The 21,037-nt window shown below is 39.4% G+C and overlaps 1 protein-coding gene across 2 annotated transcripts; it reads left to right on the top strand.

Moving 5' to 3' along the window:
- Positions 1 to 16,770, top strand: CCDC34 (coiled-coil domain containing 34). 2 transcript variants are annotated; one of them, XM_088525894.1, is made up of 6 exons: positions 1 to 203; positions 3,261 to 3,390; positions 5,245 to 5,352; positions 13,725 to 13,883; positions 15,104 to 15,245; positions 16,554 to 16,770. In XM_088525894.1, exons 1-6 carry the CDS (start codon positions 34 to 36, stop codon positions 16,766 to 16,768), a joined length of 924 nt encoding a protein of 307 aa, XP_088382020.1. In that variant the 5' UTR covers positions 1 to 33; the 3' UTR covers positions 16,769 to 16,770. The 2 variants fall into 2 exon arrangements, with proteins under 2 accessions (XP_088382020.1, XP_088382019.1); XM_088525893.1 differs by having other exon boundaries at positions 3,258 to 3,390.
- Positions 16,771 to 21,037: the final 4,267 nt, after the last annotated feature.

Raw genomic sequence — 21,037 nt, 5'->3', positions numbered from 1 at the left:
CTCTAACTGCCATCAACCGCCCCCGCCACCATCATGAGCTGCGAGGCCCGCGGCGGGCCGCCTTCCGCCAGCTCGGAGGGCGAGGAGCCGCGCAGCTCCTCCTCGTGCTCCCGGCTCTCCCCCGCTTCCCGGCCCAGCTCCCGCAGCTGCGAGGAGGAGGAGGAGGAGGGGGAAGCGGCCTCCCAGAGCCGCCAAGGCGATAGGTAACCTGGGGGTCCGCGCCCTGGCTGGAGGAGGGCGCCCGGGGCTGCCCCTGTGCAGTTGGTTGTTTCTGTAGGTTTCCTGGAAGGGCCCTTGGTTATTAACTCACCTGCCCTCAGTGCAAGGCAACAAAAGTCCAGGGAGTTTGTTCAAAGACTTCCAGAAGTTGCAGCTATGCAATGGGAAAGAATTTGACCTGTTTATTGTCTCTCACGTTTCAAGGTTGCTGTTGTCTATCCTTTCACCCCTTCCCAACAAGCAGTTTCATTCTCGTGCTTTTCACGTCTGTAGCACTCAAGTCAAAGTGCAGCCCATCCTTGCAGCTGCAGCGGCCATCGGCAGCAGGCCCCCAAATTCAGGCCTGTTGCTGCAGTATCACCCAGCAGCTGGGACAGGGAACGGAAGACCCAGCTTAGGGCCTGAGCAGGAACAGGCTCAGTGCACTCAGATGTTGTATCTGAATAATGTTGCTGCTGTATTGTAATAAGCATCTTCCAAATGTTCGTGCAGGCGCTTCCGTGTGCAAGTGCCAAATTCTGAAAGGGATAATAATAAAAATACACTTCTTAACACAGTTGCTGTCCCTGCCACGCATGCTCAAAGGCTCTTGTTGTTGTTGTTGTCCTCTTAAAACTGCTCAAAAATTAGCCAGAGGCAGGCACTTAATGTGGGAAACTTAATATTTGCAAAAGACAAAAGCTGAAAATCAAATGTTGTGAAATGGTGTTAGGCGTTTTCGTGCTTTTGCTATGGATTAGTGTTGTGTCTGATGGCTTCACTTCAGTGGATGTATGGTAAAGAGTAATCATGGTGTTCTCTGTTAATCAGCCTTCAGTTCTAATGCCAAACATAGACAATTTGATTAAAAATCCTTATTTAAATACAAACACACGTTTGAGAGCATGACTCTTTAAAGTTTGCTACTTTAATTACTCTGAGGAAATACGTAGTAATGTGCTGGCATTTCGGGAAATGGTCCTGTGTAATTCAAGATCAGTGTTGTTTAAAGGATGCGTGCCTTGGAGAGTGATACTGCTGTTTAGGACTCGCATTTAGAACTGGGTTGTGGTCCCTGCTCCAGTGATATGTGAGAAGTCCAGACAGAGCACACTACTGGACCAGAGGAAAAGCATTTTTCCTGCTAAAAATGCACTTTTGCCTCACATTTGTGCATATTCAGTTTCTATTTTCCTCTGTTTTGACTTCCTTTCCTCTTGTCTTACTGGTGGTTATTAAGGTTTTCATTTACTCACTCAGAATAACCAGTGAAATCAGCAGCTTAAACTTCATAATATAACATAAACTTCATAAACATGTATAATTACAGATCTCAGAAAATACACGTTGAGTTTTATTTTTCTGAACTTGTGTCTTCTATCAGTACTCTTTTTCCAGTTGGCTCAGTGTTGTCAGCATTATACTGGTACCAGGAGCTCTAGGATGTGCGTAGCGAAAAAATGCCCTGAGGAAGTATCCCTGCCCAAAACGTCAAGTCTGGACAAAGTTTGATTAGTTTCCCGAATCTGCATGCATAATGCTTTTATTCTTATCTTTCATAAACTTTCAGAGAGTTACTTTCCAACAAAATGTGTTGTTACGCATTCTTAAGTCACATCCCTCACTGCTGTTACATCCATGTTTTTGAAAACTGTCGCTGTCCAACATTTTGGTCTTTGTTAATGTTTTAGCCTGAAAGATGAAGGTTGCAGCAGGTGTTGGGACGTGGCTGGGCTTGGCCTGTGCTGCCTCAGTTCACTCCGTACATGTGTGCCAAGGTGCTAGCGCGTGTCTGGCCACATGGCAGATGGACAGAGACGGATTCTGGGTGGGAAACAGCCCTTCACTGGGTTCCTTTCAACCTGGATCGGATCCAGTGGACTTTTCCCCAGCGTGACCAGTGAGCAGTCACATTAGCACATGCAGGCGTGAAAACAGTGGAACAGAGCAGGCTAAAGCTTCAAATTGATGTTGTCTTTAGGCATTCTGTGTCATAGAGAGACTTCCATAGGGTTGCTGGGACATAAAATATTTTGCTGTAAAATTCTGCTGTTCCTTGTGTGCTGTTCCTTTTTTAACATTAAAAAAAAAAAGATATTTTGCACTTAAAAGATTCATTCCAAATGTATTAACATATGTGTTTGGATGCTGCTTTTGTAGCTTAAATTAAGCAAATAGGATTACTCACAGTAATAAAGTATGCAGATAAGTACTTCCAGAGCCCATATATTCATATGAAATACAAATGCAAAGTCTAGTTTCACTGTTGGCTTTATTTTAAAGATTTTTTTCTGTATGACCTAGAAGCAAATTATAAAGAAATCCAGTGGCGTGTTTTCAGTTTTGGTCATCACAGAGCCTAAGATACATGAGCTAGTATGTGTATGGAACATTATAAAAGATTTTTTTGGCCTGGGGCTAGGATTGCTGTGTTATTGTGAGTTATGCAAGCTGTCCTATTAAAAGTTGAACAGAACCTCATATAATATGAGCAAGTAGTGTGTACAAGCTGTATTTCTTAAGTGTGTTTCCTCTGAAAGTTTTCTGGGGAGACAGATTAGCTCTCCGCTAAGGCAGTTCTCTTCTCAGTACCAAGGTTGTTTGATGTCACAACTCCATTTGTATAAGACTTGAGAGAGAAAGAGAACAATCTTGCTCATCATTTGCACCTAGAAAAGGCTCTTGGTGACCAAGGATATGATATGGGCAAGAAATTTCAAGAAGGGGGGAAGGTGACACTTTGATCTTTCTGCTGGTCTGCTGTTTTTATTTAGTTTCTAACAGGTAATGCTTCAATCCACCCCACGGTTTGGAACCGGAAAAGAATTGCTAACAGGCTAGAATATAATAAGCAGAGCATAAGGGGAGTTGTCAGAGGTGTCATACAAGTGATGTGCTTTTTATCCCTTTGGGAGATTCCCAGACAAGAAGAAAAATAATGTAATTGTTGTCAAAGTACATCATGTAGATCAAATGTCATTATTGGAGGCAGTAGCTCTTGTTAACTTTGAAATGGGATTGGAGATAATATTCCTTTGCACTTCTCATTTTTATTTCAGAAGGGATGAAGACTGTGAGAGAATAGGAGGAAGAAATCATTCGCCTTTGAAAGATAACCTTTCACCATGGGAAGAGTGGTTCATCTGCAAAGAGAGGGAACTACGTGACCGTTTACAAGCTAGAGCTCTGGAGGTGAATGTTCTTCTCACTTTCTGTTAGACTTTGCATTCTGGTCGTGGTAGTTTGATGCTTATATATTTTTTTTCCTTTTGCAAGAAACAAATATTTTTGTTGGTTTTTTAAAATGTCTTTGGACATCCCTAGTGTTTGGTTGTGCTGATGTGATTCATCAGCATATCTGGTATGCATCTTCTTTTGCTAAATGTTACGCTCCATTGAAGTGGCGCCATGTAATATTTTGCTTATGCAACTGTTAGGTAATGGCTTGGGTGGAAATGGTTAAAATGTCTTTATGTAATTGGTACCTTGATTTGCATCACAGGTACAAACGCCTGCGTGTAGGCAGTAAAACACGGCAGGGCGTGTGCTGGGTGTAATCTGCCAACCTACTTGGCTAGATATGAGCCACGATGTTGTTACCCACTTAGGTGTAGAGTTATACAACTGTTTGCCTTTTCCCAGGATATAGTCCCCATCCCGGCAATGCTTTCCCACCTTCCATTTTTTGCCCACCAAATGAGCTATTCTTGAGTAGTGAGGGCAGGACACAATTAAGGGAGCAAGCTGTATCTTTTCTTGATTAATTTGTTTGCAGTTGATCAAATGATACTATTGTTTAAAATCAAATTGGAAGCATTGGGTAGTGGCTAGAACAATCACATCAAAAGTTGGCCCATTTCTCCCTCTAGTTACTGATTTACCATGTGACCTTGAGCAATGTCCTAAGCTTTTTGTGATTCACTAGATCCATAAAGTGTCTCCAACGCAGAGTTCTGCATGGGTTACCCCTTGCTCCGGGTACAACACCCATCACTGGAAGCTTTTAGAACAGGGCTGGGAGGTCGGAGGTTCAGAGGTAACACCAAAAGAAATTTAGACTTGAGGAATGTGTTCTGAGCTGCTAATATTCACGACACGTCTCACAGCTTCCCTTTAGATTTTAATTTGGTAATTGTCTCTCCCTGGTTCGATTTCTGAGTGCAAAAATGAGCCAAACTAATTTCTGGTATCATGTAGAAAATGTGGTTTGTGGATGGGCTTCTCATGTGGTCTCGATGAGGAACCAAAGCAATTTTTTTTCTCATGTATCACCCAATTGCAATTATACAGCAACAAATATGTTCTTGAAGACATCTCTCTCAAATAGGTGTTAAAAACAATTATAGAATGAGCATTGCTTATAGCCATGGAAAAATCAATGGGATATGTAAAAAGCTTTTAATTTGTAATAGTTTGAAAATATTCCATTTTAGGCTGCCATGATATAGGAAACTTGGATAGTTTATATCTGGAAAAATGCAATCAGCTTCTTAAAAGATGTTGAAAGAGGATAAAGTATGTATGCTACTGTATGTCCTATAAAGATGAAGTACTTCTGAGTTTATTTCCTCCCCTTCAGGTTAAGGGTCCTCTTTCAAAGTTTGTTAAAATCCACAGGATTTTAAGCCATAAAATTCCTGTAATTCTATACAAAACATCACATATGAGCGATATCACATAGCTTCTTCTGCCTTCCTGAAAGCAGTGAGACACACAGTCTAAATTCCAAGTGTAGCAGAGTAGTACTGCCACAAATTGATATTCTTTGACTAAAAGGACTTTTAAATAAGCTGAAGGGTGATTTGTTTTCAAAGCCTAGTTAGAATATGTATTTCCAGTTTATGGTTTGAAAAATTGCTTGTGCCTATCGATTGTATTTCATACTGTTGCTATGTTACTTATCCATCCTTAATCTATATTAATGAAGAGAAACCTTCAAATTGTTCAACTGTTTATGTTGCTTTTACTGCATCACTCTTTCCAGTATTGAGTGTATTAGTACAGGTGGTCACCATGGTTTGAGATATATCTTTCTCCTTTAATTAGAAAATTAATCTACAACTTGAGAAAACAAAAGAAAAGCAAGATTCTGAAAGGAGGAGGAGATTAGCTGAAGAGAAGCACAAGGAGTGGGTGCAAAGAAAAAAAGAAGAGGTAACTATTGCTTTGGCTGTAAATATTATAGCTTTTGATATGCTTTAGCAAATCTATGTAAAATTTGCTCAGGCTTTTTGGGCAGCCATCTTTTTGTTTTGCTGAAGAGTGACTGTTTTAATTGAAAATTATGAAATCATAACAGCAGAGTTTCTGACCGCTTCCCCTCCCCCTTCCAGGAGGTATAAAGGGATTTGTTTTCTAAATAGTCACTGACAACTGAGTTATATGTTGTCAAATGTTCTGCTGAATATACCTGGGGTTGTGGTCTTCAGTACCTACCCTTTCTGATTTCGTAGGTTCAGTGCCCAAACATTTTGGGCCAAGTGCATGTTTGAACTGTATGCAATGTCTTGTACACTGAGTAGAGCCAGAAGTAGGATTTATTTAAGTACCATTGCGGACAGGCAAATAAGAGGGTAGAGTCAAGAGGGATAATTGAGGTGTGAGGCCTGATTCAGGAAATTCTCAGTAGACCACAGATAGCAATTGGGAATTCCTTCATCCAAAATGCTGTTTCTGAGTGGGATCAAGAAATCTTTTAAGTCCTCTCGAGAGGATGATTAAGAGCAGGGTCAGAAGCAGACAGAGTCCTGATCTCAGCAGGGCACTGTGCAGCTCTGTGTCACACGGATGAGCCAAGCACACTAGGTGGCAAAAATGGTAACATTTGGGAGGTCTGGGCTTCCTCGGACACTGGTAGTGTCTGTAGCGGTGCTGTTTTCTTGCTGTTCCATACTTTTGATTCTGGAAAATTTTGAATAAAACCAGATGAAATCTGATTGAAAGGAATATACCAAAATATATTGACAGTTTTTCATATTCAGACCTCATGTATTTGTCCTTGCTGGCTCGGAACTCTTTATTCTTCTCTTGGATTCACTCTAACCAATAGAAAAACCTGTGTTTGGATCTCAGCTCCCAATTTGTTTAGCCTCAATAGTGACTGGAGAACTGGCCTTACATCCCCTATCAGCACCACAAACAGCTTAAACATGTATTATGATGTAGAAAGGATACTTTCTTATTAAAATACACAGCAGAAAGGAAGAGATTTATCATTCAGCACAATGTCATTTTGCTCTGTTAAAACACAAATTACAACTGTCCAACTATTTGTTGGCTTGAAAGAATTTGGACTGCCTTCTAAAAATGTCTGTTCACATTCCAAATTAATGGAAGTTCCTGTTCTCTGTCTCTCTCCAAGCGTTTTCTGTAAACTTCTACTTACTGGGTCTTCCTTGTACTATTGTTGTGGGTTTACAGATGAGCTTCCTGCTCTCTGTTGCAAATGAAAATAGGTCTTTTTGGTAAACACATGAGCCCAGAGAACAGGGGAAAAACATATTTGTGTCTGGATTTTTATATATTGTCTTTTGGAAGGATAAGGTCATCCTTAGGCCATGGCCCAAGCTTTTACCAAAAGTAATTTGATTTTCATTTAAGTCAGATGAATCATTGGCTAGTCTTTTTCTGTAAACCACACTCAGATCAAGGATAAACTAAAGTTAGAAGCTTAGATGTCTTTAGGGTATTAACGTTTGTGCTGCATAGTTCATACTACTTCAAGTTACCCAAAGATTATTTGTGGATGTGAACACAGACTGCAGGATAAATATATGAACTGGGTTACTAAGAAGGTGTCTACAGTTGGCCAAAGTTTTCACGGTAAGTTGAGATCCATGAGCACTAAAATGAATTTCTTGGGGAGCCAATCTCTGATATTTGGGAAAGCTACTTTATTTTTTCTAGAGGCATCAAAAGTTGCTCTTTCTTTTGGCAAAGCTTGCAGCCTCTTTCATTTCCAGGTACTGATTGTGAGACCTGTATTTGTAGATGGCATAAAATACAGTAGCTTGTTTTTTTTTTTTACAAGTGTTATCTCTATGAAGTCCATAAATATCTGTCCATCCTCATGGCTTAATACTGTATTGATGAAGGAGGTAAGAGGTGAAAGAGTGTGCGTAAAGCTTCTTTCCTCCTCACGAGCATGAAGTCTTTGTGCAACTGCAGGAGATGCTGCTGGGATTGATGAGCCTACACACCTAATGTGTTTGGAAGCTCTCTGCATAGTGGCTTCATGGTGACTTCACTATTTAATATGCCTCCATGTAGTAGCTTTTGTGATTTTAGAAGTTGTTTATGAATTAGAAATAACATGTCAAAGTACTGAGCTACAAAAGAACATTTAAAGCTATAAGATAAGCTTCTGCTGATATTAGAAAATTTTGCAACTCACTAGGTATTAAAAGCTTAATAAAATATAAGCAAATCAATTGTCAGATGCTGGTGTCCTGTTTCTGCTAACAGCTTTGTAAACTTTCAGTAAGATACCAGTTCTCTGTGGAAGAATAGCCTTATCATTTGTGTGTAATACTAAACTTCTGCTTCAGCATTACTTTTAGATTTATGGATAAAAATGAGCACGATTATAATGGCACGCTTATAAACACTCAGCAAGCAAGGTTTTGTTCCATGTCATGTTTTCATTATCGGCCTTAGTTTGAGAGGGGTTTGAAGTGACTTTAGGACTGGACGTAGTAAAATGTCCAGTAACAAAGCCATTAGAATCCCTCATAATCTTTCTTGTGTGTTAAATTGATTGCTTGATTATTAATTCCAGTATTTAGACCCCAGGTTGTAAGGAGTGCTGTGTGATCAAGTTATAATTGAACTGTTGATGTATATAAAGAAAGGAACTGATATTGATCCCTTTGACAGAGGCCGAAGTCCTGAATAGGTATTGAAAACCAACTGTTGTCTCATTTCATCAGGTCAGAATTAATGTTTGTAAAAGCTCATTTTCTCTGTGTGTCTTCTTTCTGGCACTTTTTATAAGTTTAAAGTGTCTTTTTTTTTTAATTTTAATGTCAGTCTCTGCTGTTGATTTGCATTCTTATATCTATATGTATATATTCAATAGGGAAGTAAGTCGATCTCTCTTTTGTATTAATAAGTAAGCTGCTTTTCTACTGCAGTTTTGTATTTTATCAATAGAATTTTGAAAGACTCTCTTAATATCCTTCTGATAATTCTTTACTATCTCATGGGATAGTGGTGTTTTTTTTTTTTTTTAATTTTTCTTTAGGGAAAAATGTCCTGATTTCACTGGCAATGGTAGGTTCTTCCAAGTTCATTAAAAGCGTACGGTTTGTTCAAGTTGGAGAAGTATAGAAGTCAGTGTTCAGGACTAAACTCATACTTTGAAAATATTGAGAAAATATTTATGTTAGGCTTTGGAAAATTTCTAAAATATTTGCCTGTAAAATATTCAGTGTTGGACTGATTTTGAAAATCTGTTTGTGGTTTAGCATTGTCTTTTTTTTTTTTTTTTTGTAGCTAGATGTTTTCTTAGAAGTTGATTTTATTTAGTGCAGCAGTGTGGTTTAGTATGTTTGTGCTGTCGATAAGCACTAAGTCAGAAGCTCATCTGATGGACAGAAAGATAAAATGTTTGAAGGGCCAAAAAAGGACCTTCTTTGAGTGGAACGAACTTGAAATTTGTAGTGAAGCTGGAGCCCTGACATAAAGAATGGCAAGATTAGAACACACAAAAGTTTATTGTACTGTTTCTTGGCTTTATGCTGATAGGTTAAATTCTGTTGTTCTCCATCACTGAGTAAAGTTTAAAAAAAATCTTGGTCTTGGAATGACTGGGATTGATGAGCCTACACACCTAATGTATTTTGAAGCTCTCTACGTAGTGGCTTCTTGGTGACTTGTGTAGTGCCAATGTATTTTTGCTTGACAAACAAACATTACAGGTTTGTGACTGTTTGACTTAGCAAGCTGTAGATGATGTCTCGATTATTTACAGACCTGGGTGAATAATAGCTAAAGGAGGGAGATAGAAAATGCTGCTTATGTGGCTTCAAGATGTTTAGGAATCCCTCTCTGGTTCCTTCCAAGAGTGCTTTGCACTTATATTTATCCATGAGGATAAATATTAGATATGATTACAAAACTGTGTGTAGGTATAAGATGTCCAACAAAAATATGATAGATGACATGGTAGATGCTCAGAGCTCATCACTCATTCCTGCTTTCTTTTGTAATATTCCCTCTGAAGGCCATATCTATTCAGGAAACGGATTCAGTTCCAGGTTCCTTCAGTGTGACCAGACACTAGTTCTGCCTCATGATAACTTCAGTTTGTTCTGTTCGACTTCAGTTCAGTGGAAGTGTCTTGGAGGTGCTAGTAAAAATCTTATCTTTTCTTTTGAAAAGTATGTAAGCTGCTGTGTGAAGTTGGTTTGGTTTTTTGCCCTCATTACTGTTGAATTAATTAAAGAAATACTTAGCTGCCTTCTAGGGTTTGTTATTGCCACTCATCTCCCAAGAATGAGGAGCAGCAGGGAGAAATCCTTGCTAGAGTTTGGTTTCTAAAACCTTTGTCTTTTCTAGACTCCTTATCTTCTTCTTTCTTAGGGGTATTTCTGGAGGGAACTGAGAATGGATTTGATTTTGAATTGTTACACAGTCTCACATTAAACATTCTTATCTGCAAAATAGGGGCACAGCCTCTGTGTTTATAGTTTGCAAACATAATTTGGGTTGAAGGCTTGCCACCTGTGAAGAATGCTGTCTTTGTCAGCACTATTTCTGAAGAACCGCGATTATATTTGAGGTGCTTTCTATTTTTTTTTCCTATTTTATATGAACTTTTGATCCTGAAATGTGGAGTCTTTGTGGTTCCTATCAACAACGTATGATTGGACACTTAAGGTCTTATTCCAAAGACTTTCTATTTAATACATACTTCATGTAACCACTGCTAATGCAGAATGCAATTTGTTCTGCAGCCTGAGCGTAACTTTCAAGCTTACAGAGCCAAGCCTTTCTTTCACCTAATGAATATTTATTTTCTGCAGAGTTGTACTGCTTCAGCACAAGGGGTGGAGAGCTCTGTCCTCCCAGGCCACAGCCTGGTAGGCAGCGCGTTCCCGAGAGTGGGGCATGTTGTTTGAATCCCCTCGGGCAGAGGAGGAGGGAACGACATGGGGCTCCTCCGGTCCTAGGTTGATGTTCGAGCAGCTGAGCTGCCATTCAGGGGTTGCTGCCGCATTTTGTGCGAGCCTGATCTGTGCTAGAGGCTGTGCTGGCAGCTTACACTTGAAAGAGGTGTCGAGTTCTTCACTTTCTTAAAGACTGAAGCCTTTCAAGAAATATAGTAATGGGGGAAGCATAGATACCTGGCATAAATGCCTTTCCACCTTGAGAGCCAGCTGCATGTAAGAATTTGAAGTTTGTCTTTAAGCATTTTTGTGACTCTGGGCTCAGTTTCTTTAGTATTTTTTTCCCATGTTGTCAATTTTTTCCCTCTGAAACACTTTACAAACAGTCTTTTCAACACTGTCGATGTCTCTCTACACAGAAATTTTTGTGTGCAATTGTGCATGTGCACAATCATTCGTTATACCATGGGCATAATGTTAGCATATGGATCTTGCTTGTCCAGGCCTGCCTACAAATTCTCATGTTGAGTTTTACAAATGATTTTTAGATAGTCTCACAGAGGAGGAATTCAGTGCTTTGTTTTTCAGAACAGCTTTCGCGTGGTTACGAGGTGAGGCTCTTGTGACCACCAGGAGGAGAGTGCTCAGGCATCGCATACGCCAAGACAGTGGAATGACCCAGATTGCTGAGGCTGTGAAATGTGATTGATGGTCAGGATTCTTGTGAGGATAAACAAGGAAATTTGTTTTTTTTTTTCCTTGACACGCTAATAGTTCTGCAGAGGAGACACTGGCTTGGTAGCGACTCTGTGAGACGTATGGTTCCTACTGAGTCACCCGTCGGGCTTCCTGCCAGGGCAAGTTTGCTCTGGGTGGGGGATTTCCAAGCACAGACCTAGGCTAGGCCTTAGTAGGTTGGGTAGGATCACGGCCCAGGGCACTAGGCCTGCGGGCCAGATTTATATCCTCTCTCCATAATAACGTGCTTGGGTGGGGTGGCAGGAGAACAAGCCTGTCTTGCACTGAGTAATTGGATGTTTTACAATCAATACCTCCATTTATGTAATAAGTGTAATCGTATTTTAAAGCATATGTAAATGCAATGGTGGTTCAGTGAATAGATAATGCCTGTTTTGAACACCAGATCAAAGAGAATTTTTAAAACCCAATCTGACGACACCGAGCACAAACAAATTGTACAGTTTCCCTTCCCCCCATTCGTATGTGGAAGAGGGATTGAAGAGCATGTATATTATTATGCACATTCCTAGCATTTTTGATGGATTTATATAAGGGAAAGTAATCAAGATGGGGGAGGGCTGGGGTGAGAGGAACTTGACATGCAGCAGCTCATTAAAGCAGCTGGGAATGCAGTGTATGCTCACTTCGTGAAGGAAAAGTTGCTCTGTGCTGCAGAGGAAGGGGAAGCATCTCGCTGGGTTGCCTGCAGAATGGATCCCATGCAGCTGCCAGGTCTGCAGTTCTGCAGGGGGTCTCCAGCACGTGAGGATGGCTCAGTGGAAGTAAAACTTGGCAAAAGCCCTGGTTTTCCTAGCAGTCTGCATGCTATAGCCCTGTTTGCATAGGGCCCCACTCAAACATCCACCTCTGTATGGAAGGACCTGACTTTTTCATTTTTCTCCTGTATTAATTTACATGCTTTTTATATGTTAAGAGCCTAAAGACTGTAGCTTTGAACAGTCTGGATTTGGTATTTTTCATATGTACAATGGTGTGACACAGAGTGGAGCGGAGAACAAAAAAGGAGAAATCTTTGAACGCCTCTCCACAAACAGCTCAAACTCCTCATTTTAACATGTAACTCTCATCCACCTTAATACTTTTTATCTGGCCCAGACTATCATTGTCTTAAAATAGGGGTTGAAAGATGCGCGTGGGGAATATTTGATAGTGAAGGCACGGAAGAGCAACTCTGAACAAAAGAGAAAAAGATGCAATTTAGAAGGAGGAGGAAAAGCTTAGACAATAGGTCATTTGTGTTTTTTTTGTTTTTTTCAGGCAGATGATACTGAAGTTCCACATAACTTGCCAAAAAGCAGGACATTTTTACTCTAGCTATTTGAACACAAAAGGTTTTGTTTCACGTTCAGAAAGGTCTTGTTTCCTTTCTTCAGGAATACAGAAACTTTTTTTTTGTTCCAGAATGAAGTGCTTTTTTGATTGGTCATAGTTGTGATTGTGGTTGTCATCATGTGTGTAGACCTTCAAATCAGATTAATCAGACTTTTTTTCTTTTGTAGTTTTACATTCTAGTCTATACATTGAAGCTGTATTTTTGTGTCTGTGTGTCTGACCATTTTCCCTGCCCCGCAGAATGGAGTTGGCTGTTGTTTCCTAGAATGCACTGGAGGTAAAATGAAAATAAAATATGAGGTGAAAATGTAATTCTTAGCTAATGTTTAGGAAATCGACTGCTGTGTGTACACAACTGTTTGTTGTCTCAGTGGTACTGAGAGTTATCATCATAGAGTAAGTGAAAACATACACATCTGAGATAGGTTATGGCAAAGAGAGTTAAAAAGGCATGACTTGTAAATGGGGGGAAAAGAGTTAATGCATAATCCAGCAGCTGCTGCTAAAATTCTGGTATTGCTTCTCTGCCAAACACAGATAGGGTCACGCTAACTCTGTAATGCTGTAAACTGGCTCCTTCAGATAAGAAATCTGCAGTTTAGCTTTATGACACGACACTGGAAAAAAAGGAATGCCAAGACTAAATGAAGTTCATGCTTAAAAATGCTTTGCAGTGAGCATCATGATTCCCTTATCAAGACAATTTTATACAGCATGGGTAAGAATCCAAATGTGATAGCATTTATTAGCCAGTACTATTTCTTACAGTAAAAATGCCAAAAGTTTTAAAGAGAAAATGCTTCTCTCATTATTGTCTCTGCACCTCATTGCATGAATGGCAGGAAGGAGCTGGTGTTTTGCAGAGTAAGGGGAGATAAGGGCTTTATTCTGTATGATGGTATCTCGGGGGGGTGCTGATGAGTTTTGGTGTGAACAGCAAAGACTGACTGTCTTGTTTCAACCAGACTGAGGGGATTGCTGTGGTCCCCAGCTCCAGTGTCATGGCTCCAGCTTCTTCTTGCGTAATTGGTGTTTTCAGAGTTGCCATAAATCTTGAAGAAAGGAGTTAGGTGGAAACCGGCTTCCTGCCTTTTGTGCTTATAAGATGCAAGACAAAGGGAAGTGCAGTCCTGTTCTTGTAACTGTGTTTTTCCTCTTATGCATAAAGGTCCTATTTTCAAGACTAAGTTTTAAAAGAGTTTGCAATACCACCCCCCCCCGTTTTTTTTTCCAGGGTTACAATGAATTATTTGTAGTTCTCTGTGTTATCACAAGAAATATACTGAAAATTTTTGGTTTTTTTCTTTGATCTCTTTCACTTAGGAAAGAAGGGAAAGGGAACGAAAACTGAGTAAAGAGATGGCAGAAAAAGCCACAAGGGAACTAGAAAAAATGCAGTTACAAGAAAAGGCCAAATTAAAGTATAAAGAATGGTTAAAGAAGAAAAGAGCTGAAGAGTCAGAAAAGAAGAAGAAAGAGAAGGTATTAGTCATTTATTTTGTATGACTTTATAACTTGCATTAAATATGTTGATTAACTAAATTGGTGGGAATTCATCAAACGTCCATGTTGTGCACAAAGAACACTTTATAAAGTTATAATGTTAGTGTTGAAGACATTGAGAGATGGCTGGTAAAACAAGATGCGTTTTATTCGTATTCTTTTTTTTTTTTTTTCATATTGATTAAGCACTTCTTTATAGCAAGTTTGAAAGATCTTTCATGTGTCAGGCTCCCTAAGAAGCTTCCTAAAATATAGGCTTTAAGGTCTGCTGTTTCACTCAGGTGAACATTCTAACGAAACCATGATTTCATGCATCACCCAGCATTCCCCTCAGGTGTTACACGGGGGTAGTAACTGTGCCTGGAACCTATGAAAAATGCTAGATGGGACTGGATCTGTTTTACTCTGGCTGTTGATTGTGTTTCGATTTACTTAACGTTACAGGACACTTTATCAATGGAATATGTAAGAACAAAGAAATACTGCCTTACTATAGTGGTTAAATATGAGGAGTAGCATTCAAGTGTGAGGAAGGATTTTGATTAGTAGTAGTACAGTGGGTTTTTTTTTTGTTTGTTTGTTTTGTTTTGGAATGCAGAATACATTAGTAAGTATTTCATAAGTCTATATAATAACTTATTTAATTTTAAAATTCCATAAGCTATATCAGATCACTTTTAAGACCTTGATGATCTTAATTTTGCAGACTTGTCACATGTCCCATATAATTAAAACCCACTTAAATATTCTGTACTAGCTTGTTTATTTCTTGCTGAACAAAGTGCTGCTGTGTATCTGCTGAACCTCCAAGCACACAGCACAAGGAACTTTTAAAACCTAAGAAAATGGAAGTCTTGAGAAGGGATTTAAACCTTACCTTCTTTTAGTTCTCTCTTCTTTAAACTGTAGTTAAATTCTCAACCTTCCTTCACAGTATTAGTTGAGCTTGTTTAGATCCACTCACAATGCCTATGCATGAATTGAATTTTCTGCTATGTGCTTAGCGGCAACCCAAATTTGGCTGAGTTAGGGCTGTGTGAAGATGAGTGAATTGAAACACTGGATGGCTGTCCGAGATGCAGTTGTTTCTTTAAGCTTACCAACTACAGTGCAGTAGGCTGGGAATGTATTTGCAGAAATGTGTTTGTATAATATTGTACAAGATTTTGTCTGTAGGTCTTGGATGTTTTGATTTTTAGGAAAAGGAAAAACAAAGGCAAGCTGAGCTACAGGAGAAGAAAGAGAGATCAGAGAAGATCTTTAAGGAATGGCTACATAACGCTAGAAATAAAGCACGCCCTGTTTTAAATGGCCATAGCTACCCACATGGGAAGTCTACAGGTTTGTACTTTTATAGGCATATAGTGACTTAAGTTTGTAGTTCCCTTCCCTCTAATCGTTAATGTAAAATGAAGCCTGTTTTAAGTTTTCATCCAGGATCTAATTTTGACACTTGGGAATAGCTAGCCCATATGGTTTAAGTTAGAGAGTCTTTTACTGTGAGATCCATTGTGTGTTTTTCATAGCCCTTCAAGTTATTTGAGAAGAGAAGAATGTGGCAAACCAAAGTATAATTGATCTTAATCTTGTTAGGTTCCTTATCAGGCACAGGAATCACTGGAGCCAGTTACTGGTTCCTGTGAAACATATCAGCCATACTGGCATCTTTCTGAAGTTACTTTAGGTACCCTGTTATGGTACCTGAATCCCCCATAGCAGAAGTGCCTTTCGGAGATGGAGAGCCTGATAAGAGCATGGCAGAAACCCTGTCTCAAAAAGGAGCCTTGGCAGTCCTTCTTCATTCGGAGCTAAATTTCCTTTCCATGCATCTCGGCATTTTTTTCAAGGAAAAATGATGTATGTTTTCGTGTCTTTTCATAAAGTTAAAATCATAGTTATTATTTGAATTCGGAGCAAAATGTTTTGAAACCTAAATTCCACCCAGCCAGTTGTTCTCCTGGTTAGGATTGATTATGGATGGTGATGCACGTGGCTTTCCTGTTTTCTTCTGGAAAGTCATTACTTCCAAACAGCTGCCATCACCTGTCGAAGTGAGTTCTGCTTCATTCTCGGTTGCGCTCACGCAGCAGACTACATCCTAGAATTTGTTTTGTCCATGCTCGTGAAGTGTGTTGAAATTTGACTACACACACACACAACTGTGAGGGTAGCATGTTCCTTCTGTCCTGTTTAGCTTTCTGATATTGCTTTGTGCACTACAGAGTATTAATTGTAGGTAATTAATGTAGATTTCTTCTCAATAAGCAGAAGAATAGCAGTTAAGGGACGTGGAAAAATATGTGAATTTTACATATGTGGTGAGAAGAAGTAATATTTATAAATGCCTCAGAATTTTGAGCAGTAGCAAAGTAGCCATTTTATAGAGGCTTTCATCATCTAAATATACAAAGTGCTGAGCATTTTGAATTTTGCACGGTATTTGACAGTCTTTTTTTCTAATGCAAATGAAAGATTGGTTGTTTGTAAAATGGGAGTCAAAGTTTTGTCGCTTTGTGACCTGCCTGTTCTCTCTTCCCTGAAAGATGTTATTGTTTTTGCTAGTCTGGATTAGAAGTGTAATTGCTTGTGGTGCAAAGCTTGTAATACAAATATTCTTTTTTAATTCTGTGTATTTTCTAACTATTTTAGGGTGTTATGATGGAATTTCCTATCCAGCTCCAGCATACTGTAACCCCATTCCTTGGAAACCAATACATGTACCTCCTCCAAAGGAAGATGGTAGCGTTAGCGTGAAGAGCAGCAAGAGAAGTGCATACCCTCAGTCACGTAGATCTTCACCTATGGTCATCTGTAAGCCCCAAACCACTTGTTGTGTAGGATCCTTACGTAGAAAGCAGTTATAGTACAGAAACCAACATCACTGTGAAAAGCTCGAGGGAACTGGGTCACAAGTGTGTAATTATACATCCAAAGCATTTAAAAAAAAAAAAAAACACAACTTTTGTGAACAGGCTTTGTATTGAATGTTAATTAACCAATCACCTTATTATCCAAGGGTCTTTCACATGTTGAGTTTTATTGAAAAGTCATATTTAGGCAATTGAAACAGGACTGTACTTGGATACCAATAAAATGTACATCATTGTTGCTCTCTTTCCTCACCTACTTTTTGGGGGCGTGAGGGTGAAGGAGATTGTTGCACATGGGGCTTTTCTTTTGGGCAGTGAGATTAGAAGATTATTCTAAAGATGCTAGTTGCAAGAGAGTTGGAAGCAATTCTAGCCTTGATGGGGGAGGGATTTGACATGTCTTTGGGATGGCAGAGGTTACTCGCACCACGAGTGCTGCAGTGGATGCAAACAAAGTGGATGTCCATTATGCGGGAGAGCAGCAGGATTGCCTCAGGAATTCCTCGGGAAGCAGCAGGTGAGGCTTTCTTACAGGACAAGCCTCACATTCACAGGTCCTGATGGGAGGACTTCAACCTCCCTGTTATTTGCTAGAAGAGCAGATCAACACAGCAGTCTGGGAGGTTTCTGGAGCATCTCAAACAATCTCAGATATCAAGTTTATATTTAAAACATTACTCTCACCCTTACTCTGAATGAATTAGTTTATACAATAGGCTCATATGACTTCTTTCAAGGTAATGCCAAATGCTAGCAGCAGTCTGCAGCGTCTTAGAGTTGTTTAGTTCTTCTTTCTGCAATATAAATAATCGTGAACATAAAATATTGTTTTTCATCAGAAGAAATAGATTGGAGAAATGCTTTAGATAAAGAGCATTTATCTTTAATTGTATTATTTTGTGACAGTAGTGGCTAAAAGTCTTAACTAAAAATGAGACTGCTGCATGCTGCAGAACTGAATACAAAGTGAAAGCCCCTTTTCGCACTCGAAAGTCCATCATTAAGTTGACAAAACAAACAAAAGCCAGAAAGGCAACTGGAGACAAAGTGGAAGAGGTGGCTTAGAAACAGCAGGTCAGGATCTGAAACAGGACTGATTCTCAGAGAACTAGACTGTTTTACCATTCTTCTAAGGAAACAATTTTCTATATCAGGAATTTTTAAATGCTGTTCCACAGCTTCTCTGGACAGACTTTTCCAATGTTCACCTGTTCTTGTGATGAAGACTTTTCTTCTTATATCCTGGTGAAATTTCATCTGAAACAGCTCATCCCCATTGCTTCTTGCCAGTCGCATGTGCCCTCTAGAAGAGACACCCTGTCTTCTCCCTCACTGCCTTGTAGGTGTTGGGAGACTGTGATTAAATCTATATTGAATCTTCTCTTCTGAAAAAAACACATTTTGTTCAGCCTTAATTCCTGTGTCAAGTTTTCCAGCCCTCTAATCATCATCTATCCACGGTGATTAGGAAGGAAGTGTAGGAGTTGCTCTAGTGTTTATGCCGTTGCTATAGGTTGTTCTATCTGATAGATGGTATTTTCTGGGTTATCTGACAGAAACATCAAAAAATGCAAAAACTCTCATCTTTTTGAGCTTATAGCTTCCATTTTGGGGAAACTGTAAATAACACATAGCAGGGAAGTATGTAATTAACTTAGAAAAAAAACAATATACCGGAAAAATATTTTGGGGATTGCTGAATTGTTAACACTGTTACCCTGTATCATTGAGAACTCTATTGCCAGTCTGTAATTTAGAGGATGTTTTGAACCTTCAAGGTACCTCTCTCCTACAAAAGGAGAGGAAGGGACAGGAGCGTAAGACTTTATAATCTCCCTCCTCTGTATGTTTGAGGCATCTCATACAAAAGAAAGCTCTAATTAACCGGGGTTGTTAAAAGATTTATGTGCTGATGATCTGTGACAATGTACACAGACCAAAGGTGTAAAACTATTGTTCAACAAGGAGAGAGTAAATATAGTATCTGATCATCTCATTCAGCCTTTAACCATTTCATTGGTTTTATTCTAATCTTCAAGCCAAAACTGTTCTAGCTGTTACCATTCTCCCCTTCTCTGTTTGCAAAATGCAAGTACTTCATTTTTAGCCTTGCCTACTTTTAACGTGACTATTAAACATACTGTGATTGCACAGTGTGTAACAAATGAAACTCAAACCGGATTCTCCACTGATAAAACTCAAGCTCTGGTAAGTGGCCCTGTGGCAGAGAGCTCTTACTGTTTCCATATGTTCCTGGGTATGAGACCAATGTCCTGTGTTCCTCAGTTGATGACTTGTGGCTATCTTCTGGTCTGATGCATTTTACTTTTGTTGTCACTGAGGTATCCAGGATACCCGGTGATAGGTCTTTTCTTTTTGTTTCTGTAACAACATGCAACTACAGTGCCAAAGATTTATGGATATGTAATATAGAGCATGAGTGGTCATTATATTAATTAGCATCTGCTAAGAGTGCACAGCTTTCTACAATCTAGTGTCAGTCACAGCACATAGAGTCAAAATTATTAGCCTTTTATGCTGTATTTGTTTAACTTTTTATTTTCCTATTATTCTATGCATAAGCAAAATGAAGACACCTAACTGATCTTCTGACAGGTGACATAAACAAGGTCACTGTTGTGACCTTGTTATCCTAACAAGGTCACTGTTGCAATCTATAAGCATATTCCCTTGATGTTGTGTATAGGTTTTTCCCATATTTCTAGGTATGTCAAACTTCTGGTTCACTGCAGGGCTTTTTGGAGGCAGAAAGCAGTTCTAATGGCTCATGCACCTTTCCCTGTTGTGTGTTTATTCAATATTACTTTGATTGTAAGAATTAGGAGAAATCTGGAGACCTTGAAATATGCTGAGTGTCAGAACTTGCCTGAATTCCCTAGCATCGGGGCAGAGAGGTTTGGTTCAGGAACGGGAACACAGCATTTAGTGTTGAAGTCCAGTAGTTTTCTTCAGGATGCCTCAGCCGGATTAACGGAGCTGAATACTCTCTGAGATCATGGTTTGCACATCTTAGAAAATGCAGATACCTAAACCCATGATTTCTTTTCTCTCCCAGCCCCAAAGACTGACGATATTATTTTACATGGAAAGGTTTATCTTGTCTTCAGAATCAGAATAACACCTTTCACTGGGACAGAGGCAGCTCTAAGTGGTCATATAAACCCCTCAAATAGCAACTTTAAAACAAAAGCCTTTGCTCTAGCTTATCTGTAACATCATAAATGCGGTTCTGCGCTAGTGAAATTAAAAATCAGGGTAAGGCAAGGCAGGTCACGGGGTGCAGATTGGCTCCAATTCAATCAACAGAACGGTTATGCTGAGCAAAGAACAGTATTGCTTTTTTTTTTTTTTTTTTTTTCAGCAGGATATCCACCACAGCATAAAACGCTCTGGCCTTGCAGCACAGTGTAAGATTGGAGGTTACAGAAAAGCTGTAATTTCACACTGCTGCTACAAATACAGCATTTTATTTCTCAGATACTCCTAAAGTATCTCTCCTTTAGGGTATACTCCTAAAGTATCTCTCCTTGATTTCTGTGCTCGTGGAAAGTCACAGAGGGCCAGGGTGCAGAATCTAGAGTTATTTGTTGAATGCAATCCAAGATTTTAGTGTCTATGCGACTAAAATAACACAAGACAAAACCTCGACTGCCTTTTCCGTTTTCATCCCTTGTTCTTGTGGAGCTTCTGGTTCTGAGAATTCGGTTAAGTGAATCAATAGACATTCTGGAAGAATATACCATTAATAGTTGCTCGCTATTATTGTAGTATTGTAGTACAGCACCCCATTAATGTAACATAATATAGCTTTACTCTATTATGCTCCACTTATCCTGCTGTGCATTAGCTTCTAATAGCATCCTCGCCATGTAAAATTTAATAGTAAGATCAATTTCTTAATTTGCCCTTACTGTCAAAGGCATTGAGGGCCATCAAGAGTCCTGATGCTGATTTCACTAGGAGATTTTGGTGAGTAATTATGGATGATTCTGTGCTTTGCTATTGTGGTCAAAGGGCAAGTGCTCCAGATTGCTCTCCCTTGGGCAAAATGAAGAAGTGGATTTATGCTCAGTAATGAAAAGGGAATCTGAGAAGCCTGATCTAGTAAAGCGTGCAAGCGCTTGATTAACTTGAAACATGTGAGAGAAATCATTGATCAAGCAGGACTTAGGAGCCGTTGTGCTTTCCTGGATTTGAGGCTGAAGAACTCGGGTTCATTCTGGTAGCACAGCCTCTGTTTCG

This window comes from Tinamus guttatus, unplaced genomic scaffold (assembly GCF_059628265.1).
Source record: "Tinamus guttatus ecotype Peru unplaced genomic scaffold, ASM5962826v1 Tinamus_guttatus_pri_ptg000240l, whole genome shotgun sequence".
In the NCBI taxonomy this organism is placed as follows: domain Eukaryota; kingdom Metazoa; phylum Chordata; class Aves; order Tinamiformes; family Tinamidae; genus Tinamus; species Tinamus guttatus.
The sequence above is the reverse complement of the archived record's forward strand: the minus strand, read 5'-3'. Positions and strand labels throughout refer to the sequence as shown.

Bases quoted from the DNA above. Each gene is read 5' to 3' on its own strand.
- CCDC34 (XM_088525893.1), top strand. From the start codon at position 34: ATGAGCTGCGAGGCCCGCGGCGGGCCGCCTTCCGCCAGCTCGGAGGGC. The intron at 5,353-13,724 runs GTAACTATTGCT...TCTTTCACTTAG, and splicing joins TGCAAAGAAAAAAAGAAGAG to GAAAGAAGGGAAAGGGAACG. The intron at 13,884-15,103 runs GTATTAGTCATT...TTTGATTTTTAG, and splicing joins AAAAGAAGAAGAAAGAGAAG to GAAAAGGAAAAACAAAGGCA.